Genomic DNA, 16,434 nt, shown 5'->3' with positions numbered 1-16,434 from the left:
ACATCCTGTAGACACAGGATTTTACAAATGTATGCATCGATGTTTATTTCATCTCTAAACGTGTAGTAAACCAGCCGCTGACCAGGTTTTCAACTGTTTACTCTGAACTCTCCTTCTCTTATTTGCCCCCGTATTCGTGGAATAATCGCACTTTAAAGTTTGATCGTGTAATTACTCGGAAAATGTTCCCATCTCAGATAAAAGGCCGTTGTGATTGCAGTTGTTTTCATTTAATTGTTTCTCTTCTCCCTCCTACGTGAGCTCGACTGTTGTTTTGCCGATATTGCGGTGTATTAAAGGGGAAAACTGAGCCTGTAAATAATGGTGTTATTATAGCTTATCTTTTGTAGCTAATAGCCAAACAGAAGTTAACTTTTTATTTGATTAGTATCCATTTAACTGTCAAATTTAACTTACTAATCAAGCTAAATTATTAATAAGCTATAAGTGTTGTGGGCACTGACTTTTATTGTGAAAAGGCCCCAGTTGCTAAACATGTGAAACTGTTTCTGGGAAACGGTGATGGGCGTGTTCGTCTTCCTCTTTTCACAATTTAAACACGGACACACCCACACTTAGACACAGTTGTTTTTATGTTTTATATTTAGCACATTATTCTAACTTAACCATGTCAAACACATGCCTAAAGGTCCATTTATACTCTACTTTGCATTCATTTTCAACACCGACGAGTAATATTCCCCATTAATGGGACGGACGTAAAATGGACAAAAATGGAGTATTCTGCTTGAATACAAGAGTCTTTACCTGCTTTTAAAAAGAATCCACACACTTTAAACAACGAAAAAGACAAAGGTTCGATCCACTCTGGTCACTAACAGTTGTTCATACAGAGAGGTAAGAAGGAGCTTGTCCATGTAAAGCTCTAAAAGTAAGGGCCAGGATTTTAAAACATACCCTAAAATGGGCCTTAAGCCTAGCTAAACTCTAACGCTAAGCATGAAACCAAGTCTTAACCCTTCAAAAGTTGTGGGAACGAGCTAAACAATAGTTTTGTTTGTCCTCACAAAGACGTGCACACACTTACTCTCACTCTTTCTCTTCAAAGGTTTTTTTTTTTTCTACAATCATCTACCTACTCGAGATGAGCAAAGGCTCCACTGACATCATCGTTAGCCATGGCCGTGTTAGCGGCGGCTACGCTAACTGCCGCCACTGGAGTCAAAAAGCGTCTCACGGTAACTACGTGAGCCACAGAGACGGTAACGGTGGACAGAGGCCAGGACCGTCGCTAACACAGAGCCAGGATCACAGAGAACGCTCTCTGTTGACGGCGTCCGGCGTCCAGCGATGTCATCATCATCAGCGGCGGTGGTCAGCTGACTTCGGTGCGTGCGCGACGTCGCCTGTTGTTGTTGTTGTTGTGAAGAAGAACAGGAAGGAGCCACGGCCTCCTGAGCGAAGAGCATCTCTGTGTGACCCTCACTCAGAGCATCATTCTTCATTCAAATGCTCCTCCTGTCCTCCTGTGGGGACACTTATCCTTCATCCTTCCTCCTCCACCACTTCTTTATGCTCCTCTCCTCCTCCTCCTCCTCCCATACAGACGTCATCCATCACAGGCCCAGACCCTCTAGGCTGGAAGCTGCGGCTCAATTCCGCTTCCGTTTCCCCCCGAGCTCGTACCAAGAGGCTGTCTCTGCAGATTCCCCTTCCCGACGTCTTCCCCAACCGAGGTTCTAACCCAGTCCCGGCCGCTCGCCACCACTCGGACTCCTCAGCCTCCCTCCGGTCTCTGCACCGACTTGAGGAGCTTCGCGCCGCCGCCCGTCTCCGCCCGCTCAGTCCTCCGGAAGAGTTCGCCGACGTCTTCGGTGACGGCGACGAAGAGGCGACCGATCGGCGATGCGAAACCCCGCCTCCCGTTCCAGAAAAAACGGCCATGGCCAGGCAAATTGCGCAACTGATCGCTCGCCGGCGGCAACGCGAACGCACAAACGCCCCCCTCCCCTAAAACGAGGGAGGAAGACATTTACGGCAGCGTGATGAAGCCCAAACTGAAACAATGAGATCGTGGCTGCTGCCTTTGCCTGGATCTGGTCTTTATCGATATTATTTAGAAACCTATGAAGTTCCTTTAGCACTGGCCTGGCGCTTACAAAATTGGTCCCTTGATCTAACCAAAGTTTCCTTGGGTGGCCCCTGAGAGCTGTGAAGCGCTGGTACGTCTTCAAGAACCCTTCCGTTGACAAGTCTTCTACGATGTCAGCACGTATTGCTCCTGATGCCATACAGCTGGACACTACACCCCACACTTTCATCTTCTTCTTTCTCCGTCTAACGGTGTCTCTGATAGCGTAGGGACCGAAGAGGTCAAGTGCCCTTAACTCAAATGGTGAGGCTGGTTCGGTTCGTTCAGGGGGGAGGTCACTCATTACCTGCCGCATGCCCTTGCTTTGGTTTTATGGCAATATGCGCAGAAGTCAATGATCTTTCCGACGACCCTAGGCCCCTGCACCGCCCATGCCCCTGGACCTCGCCCGGAGCAGTGTTCCGGCAACGCCCTCATGGTTAATTGAGGCGTTGTTGGGGGCCAAGGGCACTCCGGGGGGCACGCCGGGCTCTCCCTGGCTGAAACTTTGGAGTCTGCCGTAGCACCACAGCAATCCTGAGGCCTCGTCCTTGCTGACAACGAGCCTGTTAAGCGTTGTTGCAGATCAGGTGAGCGTTAACGACAGTTTCCCTAAACCCATGGACCGAACTAAATAGTGTATGTCTGAGTATATTTTTTTGTCAGGATTTGTGCCCATCTAACGTTCCGTTTAACGGAGTCTTTCTTTTTCCGGGCACGGAAATGAATAACGCCGAAGACACGCCGACAGTTCATATAACTGTGTTGGACCGGACAACAATGCCGATAAAATAACAGCAACGCAACAGAGAACGTCAGACCAACTGAAACTGCTTAGCGCTGTTGTTAGCCACACCGGAGCTAACTGCCGGCAACGCAGCACATTGACGTCATGGCGCTCGATCGTCGCAGCCAATGAATGACGGACGTTTACAAAGTACGTCATCGCGCTCTTTGCGAGCAGTGCTGCGTTCAAGTCAGCTTAGGAAATCGTTGAAGGATGCGTTCAAGTACCGATTCCGGGTACCGTTTGATTTTATGCAAAGCCTCCGGGGCCGGACTGGAGCCACTGGCGGGATCGGGCCCGCCATTACATATTTGACACCCCTGCTCTAAAGTAATGCTAAACTTTAAAAACAGAGGCACACATACGCAGTACACAGGTACGCTAGTTATTTGCAGCGCTGCTCTTTTTCGTTTAATAAACGGACCGCTCCAGTTCGACTGTAGGCGCGCTAACGGCGCTAAAGGAGCTAACGCAGCTAACGGAGCTAACTGCTAAACGGTGCCTGGACTCCGGTGCCATGGCACGAAAAACTGTGTTACTTTAGAGACTCATTTTAACAAGCGGGAGACACGTAAACATGACCTCACGTTCCCGGTCAGTCGTCATGGAAACGCGTCATGCGCTAACGTTGACGCCGTTAACGCCGTTAACGTGCCCAGCACTAGTTTTAATTCATTACTTTTACATTATTTAAGTAAATGATGTGTTATCTTATCATTAGTATTCTGTAAACGTACTTAAACGTACCTAATAGAAAGCATTACATCCTATTTTTGCTGATTAATTGTACATATTATGACGGGTGAATTAATTTCATTGAATATCTTTCATGGATTTTTTAAAAAGGATGATTTTCTTTGACCCCCAGCGACCAAATAATCTTGTCCGATTATTAATCTGACTCTGAACCTTTCGACTCACGATTTGCTTCTGATTGATCTCCTGTGTGATTAGATGAGAAGAGAGAGGAGGAGGAGCGACACCACGGTTTTCGATCAATAACAACAACATTTTTCTGTCTTACTGTAGCCTGATTCCCTGGCAGAGAAATCTAAGAGATGACGACTGAAACCTTCCATCCTTCAAGGCCGCGAGCGTGAGCGTCCCCCGAGGACGACTTCCTGCTTTTGCACCGAAGATAACGAGCGTTATTTCGTTCTTTCTTTTCACACCGCGTCGTTTCTCCGCTTTTGTGCTCTAAACCGTCTGCTGACTCGTCTCCATTGTGCAAATGTGACTCAGCTCTTTTGAATGCGATGTGGGCATCATGTGTAGGCAGGAGCAAACTGTGCCGATGGTGCACTTCTCCGCTGATGGAGATCATACATCACCGTAATTCGGCTTTTTTTTTTTTTTTCTCCCCCTGTATTTTTGCCACTCCCGTACAGTGTGCATGTAAAGTTTGCCTCATGTGTCTTTGTTAAGAAGGAGATGTGATGTTATTTGTTCTGGGATGCATGAGATATACGATTGAAAAATGCGTTTGTTTTTCAGCGGCAAATGAGATACGAATAAAGATCGGTCACCGTTACATAACAACAGAGTCGTATCATAACTGTTGTTGAGCTGTTGATGCATCATTTGGTTGGGTTTGGTCAAGAAAATGTCAGAAAAATGTCAATTAGTGTTAACCTCAATATGTCTTTGTTTTATCTACAAACACAGATATTGACTTTACCGCCATATACAGAAATGGGAAAAAAAAAACATTGAAATCACATGAATTGTTAATAATACTAAGTTCGACTATCAAAGCAGCTGGTAAATAATTTAGTATTTAATTACATGACCACAAATTTATCATTTAGTTCTTACTAGGGATGGGAATCAGTATCGGTCAGTATCTGTATCGGTCCTATAATTTTTGGCCAATATCGGACAGATAAAAATGTAAAATCCAAAAATGATATATATATATATAATTATATATACATATAAACATATATAAATATATATATATACATACATATATACATATACACATATATATACATATACACATATATATACATATACACATATATACATATACACATATATATACATATACATATATATACATATACATATATACATATACACATACACATATATACATATACACATATATATACATATACATATATATACATACACATATATATATACATATACATAAACATATATATACATATACATACATATACACATATATACATATACATATATATACATATACACATATATACATATATATACATACATATATATACATATACACATATATACACATATATATATACATATATACATATACATATATATACATATATACATATACATATATATATATATACACACATTAAAAAAACAATAGACATCTTGAAAGTGCGACTTTAAAGACATTATATAGAAATGCGTATAACAATATCGTATATTGCTAAATCGCATCAATATATGGCAGAAAAGTAGTTGAGCCCTAATGCAGACTAAACTTAACCAAAAGTAATTAAATTGTGAAAACCAATCATTGCAGTCAGTAGAGTCTCAGCTGCTGAGCAACCACGGGTTGCCAGTTACGTCTGAACTACAATGGCGGAGACAAGAACAAAAACCTAAAAGACCTCGGTATTTTGAATTTTAGCGCAGTAACCATTTTTGGCCACATTCTTACATATGGCGCCTTTAACACATCTTAATATCGACAACAGTATCACCATCTATAGATTTCACTGTGCACAGATTTTGCGTATTCGCCGAGACATGTTTGGGCTGTTTCGTTTCATCTTTTAATTGTTAAACAGTTGGGGGGGAATTCTGTTTTTGAAATGACTCAATGCACAAATGTGTTGTTAACAACTTCATACGCTCATAAATGGTCTAAAAATAAAACTGTATATCGGACTGATATCGGTATATATCGGTAGATACTCGAGTAGTTTGTCTCGCATGTCTCCGACACTCGTCCCGCCTCCACATCACTTCCTGCTGCTCTGCTCGGCGAGTCTTTACCTCTTACACTTCACAGCCCTTGTGTAAATTGGCTGTGTTCGTCTGACAGATTCATTCACATCATGCAGCAGCTGCAGCAGCGGAAGCAATAACGTGGATGTGACAGCAAGTACGATTGGAAAAGCACATGTGAAGTTAACACGGGTGCAAAGTGCTGAGCGTCGTTTCTTATCTGACAAAGTTTCAATCAATCAGTGAGTGAATAAATAAATAAATAATAAAAAATGGAGTGAATGATCACAGAAGGGACGGCTGCTTCCTGAGGGGAAAACAAAACTGCCATCGGTTTGGATTTGCTGACAAATCGTCAGAATTCTTCACACTACTTCTTATTTTTTTTTAGATTTTTTAGACATTTATGGAACCGAGGGTCAGCGAGATTATCCGAAAACAACTCTACAACATTCGGAATCCGAGGAAGTAAAAGCAAACTGAAGCATCCGTGACCCCCGTTGCTCATGTTTGTGCTCATGTTTGTGCTCGTATCGAGCGTAGAGTACATTTACACCCAGAAGCAAAGAGAGTCTCTGCTGGATTCAAACAAAAGACTCTGGGAAGTGGATCCAATGGTTTTTCTCGACAAGTCTTCAAGAATAATAGCTTACGCCTCACTAGGTTTATAACATTAAGAACATTTTAGAGCAGCAGCTAACGATTATTTACGTACTTGTTTAAAGGTGCATTATGTAATAAATCTAAATCAACTGGCCATAATATCCTCCTAATATGTCACAGAGACTCAGGAATAATGTTCATATAATATATAATACATAATAAAATAACTGAAATCATGTTTTTGGCATGTGGCACCACCTACCGCCGTCTACCAATCATTGCAGTCAGTAGAGTCTCAGCTACCGAGCAACCACGGGTTGCCAGTTACGTCAGAAAACGAAACCTAAAAGACCTCGGTATTTTTGAATTTGAATGTAGTAACCGTTTTTGGCCACATTCTTACATATGGCGCCTTTAATCGTTCGGTCCATACAATTTCAGAAAATCTTAAAGATCGTTGATTTTGGCGTTTGTCAAACCTGGAAATGATGATGTTCTCGAACGTCTTGTTTGGTCCAAAAACCAAAATGATTCAGTTTTAATGATTTCTTTTTCTTCACGTTTAAGAAGCTGAAACAAACAGAAATCTTGTTTTGATCATGAAAAAAGCTTCAAAGCGATTAATCGATTATCAAAATAGTAAGTAGACGAATAATAATAGATTCATTTATGAATTGTTTCAGATCTAGAACATTTTCCTCAGCAGCCTCAGGCAAAAATATAAGAAATGATATACAACCCCCTAGTGGTCGGAGGGAAACTCGTTTTTTTTTCAACACAGCATGACATCCATTTTGTAAATTATGGAATTAAATCAGAGTCAAACACAATAAAAAAGTAGATTTTTACACGATCAGCGTGTCCTCACACTCTCGTCGTAATCCCCAATTTATTCATTTGAAAACCAATTACTGCATCGAGACTCTAGCTTTCGTTATCACGGCATCAGGATCGGGATGGATGACAAAATAATTGTCATCCCAATTTTACGAGTCTCTTTTTCAAAGCTCTCATCTATTCTTATCCCAAAGACTGAGTTTAAATTGCGGCAAAGAGGAGGAGAAAAGCTTTAAAATGAAGTCTACCTTTCAGTCAAGATTGATTTGTCCTTCTTTCAGAGAAAATGATTCACTTTTTGAAGAAGTTCAAGAATCATTTCCACACTTCCTGAATGTATAAAGCTATAAAAAAATGCTAAAGTATAAGAACGCCTACATCCATCACGTTGGTCAATGCCAAGTTTGAGAGCAATTTTTTTCTTTCCTCTTTACACCTTTATTGCAAGACCTTAGCCGCTATCTATGCTAACCCCATAAAAAGTAATGTTGCTATTACATGGTTCATATTTCTGCGGAATATAGAGGTCTGTGCCAGAGTGAAAAGGTGATGAGATGAACTGCAGAGAAAATCCGCAGGAGAGGCTGGAAGCGACGCTGCAGGCCGGTGAGTCTGCAGATCGTCATACATACGCATGAACACACACACACACACACACACACACACACACACACACACATTCTTGTACTTGCTGCATTCTGAGGACCAGCATTTCCACTTTATAAATCAACACAATTACAAATATCTACTTCATGAATGACATATATCAAGAACTACTGGGTGCAGTACCATAACATGTCTGCAGGTGGAGAGCCAGAGCAAAACGTGTACACACACACACTCTTGTACTTGCTGCATACTGAGGACCAGGTAAAAATGCTGACAAAGTGAGGACCAGCATTTCCACTTTATAAATCAACACAATTAATACAAATATCTACTTCATGAATGACATCTATGTAGAACTAACGGGCGCAGTACCATCACATGTCTGCTGGTGGAGCCCTGGAAAAATAGTTTTTTGTACCAAATTGAGGAGCTCTAAAGAAAAAAAAACAACAACAGAGTATAGCATGTTTACAACCTAAGGAAGTGATTTCAATGAAAACAAAGTCAGGACCGGCCAAAATGTCCTCACTTTGTAAAAATGACCTCACTTTGTTGGTTAAAAACACTCACTGGTCCTCAGTATGCAGCAAGTACAAGAACACACACACACACACACACACTGTATCACAACATGCACATAAACATGAAGCAGCTGAATCCGAAATAAGGGAGCGAGAATTTGTGCTCGCGCGGATCAAGGTTGATTTTCTGCCTTCGAATTCAAAGCGATGTCCTGTTCCATTTTATTCCTGAAACATCTTCTCTTCGCCGTCCTGATAGTCATACACAACATTTTCCAAAAACACTGCGATATAGACTACCGTTCAAAAGTTTGGGCTCACTTAGAAATGTCCTTATTGTTTGAAGGAAAAGCACTTTTTTTTCCAATGAATATTACATTAAATGAATCAGAAATACAGTCTATACATTTTTAATGTGGTAAACGACTATTCTAGCTGCAAACGTCTGGTTTTTAATGGAATATGTACATAGGTGTATAGAGGCCCATTTCCAGTGTTCTAATGGTACGTTGTGTTTGCTAATTGCTAATTGGATGATTAGAAAACCCTTGTGCAATTATGCTAGCACAGCTGAAAACAGTTTTACTGGGTCTTTGAACAGTAGTGTATATATGACTAAACATTTCATTCATTTCACCTGGCGCTAACCACCACGACAGCCAGAAGTTAGCGAGGGAAAGCTGCAAGTGTAGCTGCTATTTCTAGCGACCCTAGCTTTAAATGTGTGATTGCAGGTCAATGGCGTTTTCATTAATATTCATTAATGCTTCCTTTATTTTCGTTTGTACGTTCTTCGACACACACACACACAAGTGTGCATGAATATAGCACACACGTTGTTTACACTTTACAGTGCTAGCACGACTCGGCTCGACTGCGCTAGCTACTTTGTTTTATTTTGGTTGACCCTGAGGGAAAGTACCGGGTAAGTGCCCGTAAGTATTGAACTAATGATTCAGTTACACCGAAAACAACTGCTAATTACTCGTCACTAGTTCGTGTTGCGTATAAAAAAAAACATTATGGCAGTACGGTGGATATAGCAGGTCGTGTGTAACGACCTTCACCAGAGTCCAACCAGAGTGGAACTGTATAGTGGAAAAACCAATTGACGGAGGAAACGTGGAGGTAGCGCCTCCATTAGGACAGAAGGTGAAGAAGGGTTAGCGTTAATAGATCACCTCAAAACAAAACACTGTGTACTGTAAATGTAATTACTTTTATAATAATTTAATATAGTGCTGGTTATTAAATCCGTTTTTTCTCGCCCAAACATGTCGCTGACACTGGGTGAACGTCACATTGATTTTTTTTTGGTTTATTGTTGTGCAAATCTTTTGAACAACAAAGCCTTTTCCGCTGCAAGGAGCTTTTCAGTGATTTAATGATTCTCTGCGGTCTCTGTGCCCATGTGCGCTCGTCAATACCAATAAAATACTCTCTCTTTGCGAGAGTGTGTGTATTTTGTGTATATTTACGTGTGTGTGGATACACACAGAAGAAAAGAACTGCCACTGCTTCCTAAAACTGGCGAATGCTTTCATTAAGGATTTTTTTCCAGAAACAAACCGCTTGGGCTTTGAAACACTTGAGAAACCAAATGAAGTCACTCGGTTCTAATTCGACTGCTACTGTACAGAATGCTTCTAAAATGGAGTCTGAGCCAATAATTAGGGATGTGAATCTTTGGGTAGCTCACGATTCGATTCGATTCCGATTCTTAGGATCACGGTTCGATTAGAAATTGATTCTCGATTCGACGGATTCGATTCATACGATTCTGAATTCAAAAATTGATACAATGCATAGTGTGTTAAGGCAAATTATGGCATCAAAACAATACAGTTTGTATAAGATAATGTGATAATGTGATCACACAAAGGCAAACTTAACACAAAATATAACATTTATTCATTTAAAACAAATAAAAACTTACTTACTGCATAAAAAAAATAACTTGCATGAATAAAAGCTTAGGCTAGCTGCCCTTTTCTCCTAGAAGTTACAAAAATTAACTGTACACAAATAACACAAACTGGTTTTTGTGTGTTTTTTAGAAATAGAAACTTTTAAAAAAAAAACTTTTTTTTTTCAATTTTCACTGTGAATGCCGTGGTTGTTCAGTCCAAGATGGCGGCCTTCCTGTCGGATTTACGACACACTCGTCATTGACTTTTTGGACCGCCATGACGCGATTAACACGCGTACCAACTTTCGTTCGTGTACGTGAAACGAGACAAAAAGCCACCCGATGAAGGCTGATTTTCATTTTCGTAAGCCCCACCTACTTCCAATTTTCCACGATTTTTCCACCGAACAACTCTCACGCGTACATTTACACCGGGATCGACGCGGTCACAGAATTTCACGAGTTTCAGGGCACGATAAGGCCCTCAAAAAAAACTGATTAATTTGACTGAAAAATAATACAAAGAATCAATTCAATAGGGCCCGCCGCACCTTGTGCGCTAGGGCAACTAAATACCAGTAAAGTTATGATGCACCACCACAACAAAAGCCAGTATCAGGGAATAAATAAGGTTGTGTAATCAGTATCAGACACAAACACACACACACAAAAAAAGGATACTAATGTGTGTGTTTGCAAAATTAGGGCTGCACAATGTGTGACCTTTAATTGTTCTAATTAGATTTGATTCACATTAACAAAGCCCTAGCGTCTGCGCCGGTGTGTGTACGTCTGCAGGGAGCTAAACAGGTGTGCTCTCTCACCTCTCCACGGGGAATTCAACCCACACACACACACACACACACACACACACACACACAAACACACACACACACACACACACACACACACACACACACTGACAGAGTGTCCACCAGCTTCCCGACTGTGTTTGCATCTGCTGTGTTCGTGATGACGAGCACCTTTGTGTGGTCACGGCTCACGTTACAATCCCCCACTTTCCGCACAACAAAGGCTGATTATTCCTGATTGCTCTCTCTCTCTCTTCCCGAGTCTAATCAAACCCGTCCTTTCCCGATCGAAAGGTTCAGCTCTCAGGGAAACGCCAGCCGTGACTCGTACTTCAACACAGGTTGTTATTTTTCTGAGGTCGTGGCAACGTAGTCCGTCGAGCCCTAAGCTCCAAAAATTGAATCACTTCTTCCTCGAGTCCAAGTGAACAGTTTGACAACATTCCCTGAAGACGTTATTGAGATAATGCACTAATAAAAATTAGACTAATTTAACCCTGGCCATTATTAACACACACACACACACACACACACACACTGTCCATCACACTTTAGCAGATAAAGTCCAACCTCTTCAGACAGAAGATAAAGGGATTTTATCGAAGCCATTAAAAGCATAACGACGCCAATCAGCTGTTTGTAGTGAAGCTGAAGTCGGTTTCTCTCCAGAGACGGCACTCGGTCCTCTGTTAATGAATCCATTTGTGCACCAGTGTGCACGCACACACACACACACACACACCTGCAGGAGTGCACACACACACACAGTCAGGTCATGTATGTGTAAGGCCAGCACTATACCTCGTTCACACACACACACACAGATGCAAACGCCTCGGGGGCCCCGACAGATGGTCGGCGGTGCCATTACCGATCCTCGGTGCGTAAGATGCATAAAGCATTCTCGGCTCTTCGCTTCCACTCGGGCGTTAATCAAAAGAGAGTGATGCACCGGCGAGGGCAGTGACAGGAAATAGCTGGGGAATCACAGTGGGAGCAGAGTTCACAGAGAGAGAGACGACGACGACGACGACGGGGGCCGCGACTACAAAGAGACAAATCTATTTCCAGGGAAAGTGAGCTCTAATGATGATTTTCAGCTCGGTCACCTCCTTTCATTTGCTGCCACTGTGATCATCTTCATCCGCCGTCCTCGTCATTCATTATCCGGCTCCTGCCGACACCTCGTCATGTTACTTTAAAATCCAGTTCAGCTGCACTTTTAAATAACAGGATACTTTATATATATATATATATATATATATATATATATATAAAGCACCAAAGTCGCATGGAAGTCCACCTTAAAACAGAGTAAAGTTTCCTGGAAAGCAGCTAGCTTAACTCACTGGCACGCTGTGGGACGTGGCATGTTTAATTCTAGGGGGGGTATAGGGTGAGGCAAGTCGTCAAAACTTGTGGCAAATGTACGGAAATATTGAAAATTCTCCCTCATCGGTAACACCGGTAACGACGCACAATAAAACTACCACTTCAATGGTCGCCACGTTTGTTGATGACTGCGACGTGGCACTACCGCCCTCTAGAGGAAGTACTGTGTCACGGCCGTACCAACACAAAAGACGCATGGAGGTGTGTAGTAGGGTCGTGACGGAAATAACATACGTAAAACAGACGCAAAAGTATAAATGGGCCAAATAAAAGACCGGGGTCAAAGACGGGGTTAATGTTGGCGGTTAGGGGTTACGCTAACTGGATATCACACCACGTTACTTGCAACTTTGGTATTGCTAGCTTACACTTGGAAGAATAAAAATGGCGGAGAATCAAAACGACAACCTACTGTGATTTAACAGTCCGGGTTAGGGGATTACATTCAGGCTAGGAGCTACAAGTAATGGTAAAGCTAATTAGCTAGCTTATGTTTTTATGAAATACACATCTATATGACATGACGTTGCAGTCCGAGAGCAGCACTATTACTGAAGCTAGTGAAGTTACACCGAAGCTAATTTTTTTGCGTCGCATCATTTGTGTTAAAGCGGACCTAGACTGGAAGTACCAATTAACGCTGTTTTTTTGGGAAAGCTCTTGTTGGCTGGCCAATCACAACACAGCCTGTCTTCTGGGTGTAAGATTTCAGTCTGAAACACTGCGGCTGAAGAGAGCTTCAGTGCGGAGAGATTTCTATCGGCTCATTTACAGCAACTAGGAGGTTTTTGACCATACAAAACAAGTTAATGTATGTAAGTAGACCTCCATAACTCACATATATTTGCAACAGGACCACTCTATGTTTAATTCTTGTAAGTAAACAGCCTAGCGCTTATGCTAGCTAGCTACATTCAATAGCATCATCACGTAACACACATGCATTTTCAGACTTTTCAGAATCATACAAGTACATTTTCACCACAACGTTAGCAGTACTGTGTTGCATTATGGGAAGTGAACAAGGAAGGAAACAGATAAGTGCGACTGCTCTTACCCTGATGTTGTCAAAGGACGCTTTGTTTGTGACGTCATACAGAAGCAGAAGAGCTGTGGAGAAAAAGAGGAAAATGACATTGGAATTCAAACAACAAAATCATTACAATTCTGATGTTGCATTTGTCCTCGTCTTCCTCTCCGATAACAAAATGAGACCTTTTTTTGACTCTCGGCGTCGAACTCCGCAGCGTGTGGCAGCAATTAAAAGTTGTGAATATACGGAAAAACAAACCCCAAAAATGTAGGTTGGCAAAGGAATATACTTTGTAAAGGTTGATTAAATATTTATAGTATGAGGTTTCGGCGAGGGCTTTAGGGTTTTACACAGGAGCAATTAGGCAGGGGAAAAAAAATCCCTTCCGCTGCTTGTGGAGCAAAAAATGCTGAGCTCTCCAACTCTGCAAAGCGTTAGCATCACACCTGACAAAGTAACCACGCGTGAATCCTAATTACCTGGAACTGCACCTCGAGTATTCTAACTAGATGACGTGCTATATAAACCCCGGTCGAACAGAAAAAGTCATTACACCTTTGAAGGCCTTCATAACTACTTTTCTCAGTTGGATCCACCTTCCCTTTGAGGAATTAGCCCGAGCTAATTACCACAACGCATCTTATCCCACCGCTGCATCTCTGTCCTGATTCCGTTGCTGCTCCACCTCTGCAGCCTCATTTTCACCAATCTATTTCAGGTTAGCTGCTCTGCTTGTTTGTTAAAGCCGGACAAGTTCCGTGAAGGGTGCTAACGACAAGTAATCACCGTGAGAGTGGACCATCTGCAACCACAAGAGAAAAGAAGAAGTAGAAGAAGAAAAAAAAGGCAACCTAACCCCTTCACCACTGCACTGTGGCTGATTTCCCTCCACCCTCCTTTAATCCAATTACACTCCGTTTTCCAATTCCTCGGGTAGAAGACAAACTGAGCTGAAGAACTTTCTCACCACAGAGCAGCAGAGGGCTTTTTTCACCCCCACAGGTGTAAACACAGTGAGGCTGCAAAACAGTAGAACAACAACTATGAAGGATGAGTGAAGAGGTGGCGACAAGTCGAACAGAAAGCACAGAGAAAAGTGAAGACAAAAAAAAAAGCACAGTGCTGTTGCCCGTCTTAACCATAGACTCTGTATAAAGATGGACGACATGGCAACTCTAAAAACCCCCTAATGGCTGCCCTGCAGTACAGGTCATAAATCCCCAACTAGTCCACGTTAAGACCTTGCAAAACCTTCCACGTTCTGAATTTGTTTAGAGCTGCATACATAGGTCCCAGATTGAACTGCACAAACATCCTAACTGGAGAATACAAATACACATTTTCTGCTGCTGCACACAAACAACCACACAATCCATAGTGGACCTCAGTGGATCTCAGCATGCGGAAAGTATCGATTGGCCTTTTATACTTTTACGGGTTTGATTGGTTCTTTGGTGCGATAAATACAGGGTAGAACCACGAGTTCTACTGGCTACAAATGATGTCACTAGTCCATAAAGACAAATTTGGAGCACGATATTCACCTGTATTTACAGTCTATGGTGCACAGTGTCTCCTCCTAAATCTCACTCATCCCCCTTTAGGCCACTTAACTTCCAGTAACAGAGAATTATTGACGAGTTCACGATCACCGCTTGAACAGCCTGATGAGGTACAACCATCGCAGGAAGCTGTGTGGTGGAGACCAAACACGGAGCAAAAAATTAGAGCAAATGGTGGCCAGAAATCAACATCTTGGCCATAATTTAGATCTAGCACTACTCCACTCTACTCTACTCACTTTGGGTATTGGGGCACATCATTTTCCATTAATTCAAAGTACCTCCTCAACATGGGCGGGGTCATCATATCATAGCATGACGTGAAGCGCCGTAGGGAGAGGTATTTGTGAAAAAGCTGGAAAATGGCTCCAAGTTGTAGAAATGGTGGACGTTGAGTGTTGACTTCCAGGGTTTAGGGGCGGGATGTGGCGGTGGTTGTGGCCGTGACAGGGCCCCCCTGGGCCGGGTTAGGGTCTGTGGAGGTCCTGGTGGTGAGCTTTAGGACTTAGTGAAAAAAATGACAAAGTGTTGACTTCCAGGGTTTAGGGGCAGGAGACGGTGGTGGTTGTGGCCGGTCTGGGGGGCCCCGGGCCGGGTAAGCGTCTGTGGAAGCCTCGGTGGTGAGCTCCAGGAGTTAGTGAAAGAAATGACAAAGTGTTGACTTCCAGGGTTTAGGGGCCGGAGATGGTGGTGGTGGTGGTGGTGGTGGTGGTGGTTGTGGCCGGTCTGGGGGGGCCCCGGGCCGGGTAAGCATCTGTGGAAGCCTCGGTGGTGAGCTCCAGGAGTGTGTGAAATTTTTCTAAGTACTCACTTTTGACTTCCAGGGTTTAGGGGCGGTATGTGGTGGCGTCTGTGGCCAGCCTGGGGCCCCCCCTGGGGCGGGTAAGCGTCTGTGGAGGTCCTGGTGTGGATCTTACTTCCAGCTCTCTCTGGATCTTCTTCACCTCGTCAACGGACCACGGTGTCTTTTTGCGGACAGCAGCCATGTATGCTGGCTGTAATGATCTTGCCAGTTTTTAAAAATGGAAGGTTCGATTCGGAGGTCTCGCTCACGACTCCAATCGGTGGCCAGGCAGTCTGTTCACGTTCACTTGGAATCTCTCCAGAGAAGGTACTAAAAAAAGATCCAGTCAAGTCAAGCCGAGCAGTGCCAGAACTGTATAATGGAAAATCCCCATTAGAGGGTGATAATAAACTTTCCGCTGGATTATTGGATTGACATATGACACTGTACCTCAATCAAAAGCCACAGACACTTTGACTGCTACAGCCTCCTGCGGGGAATCCTGAGCAAGAGGAGTCGGAGTTTGATAAAGTCAAGTGATCCATAAATA

The 16,434-nt window shown here is 42.8% G+C and overlaps 1 protein-coding gene across 1 annotated transcript in view; it reads right to left on the bottom strand.

Annotated features, from left to right (window-relative positions):
- rab26 (RAB26, member RAS oncogene family) overlaps positions 1 to 16,434 on the bottom strand; it is a gene marked incomplete at both ends in the record, with an annotated part of 91,349 nt that overhangs the window by 13,297 nt on the left and 61,618 nt on the right. The window contains one exon of the mRNA XM_083903753.1: positions 13,563 to 13,615. Coding sequence (XP_083759879.1) covers positions 13,563 to 13,615 — 53 coding nt within the window. The remainder of the gene's footprint in view (positions 1 to 13,562; positions 13,616 to 16,434) is intronic.

Source organism: Microchirus variegatus, assembly GCF_963457635.1.
Source record: "Microchirus variegatus genome assembly, chromosome: 17".
NCBI classification, from domain to species: Eukaryota; Metazoa; Chordata; class Actinopteri; order Pleuronectiformes; family Soleidae; genus Microchirus; species Microchirus variegatus.
This window is presented reverse-complemented; position numbering and strand designations above follow the sequence as displayed.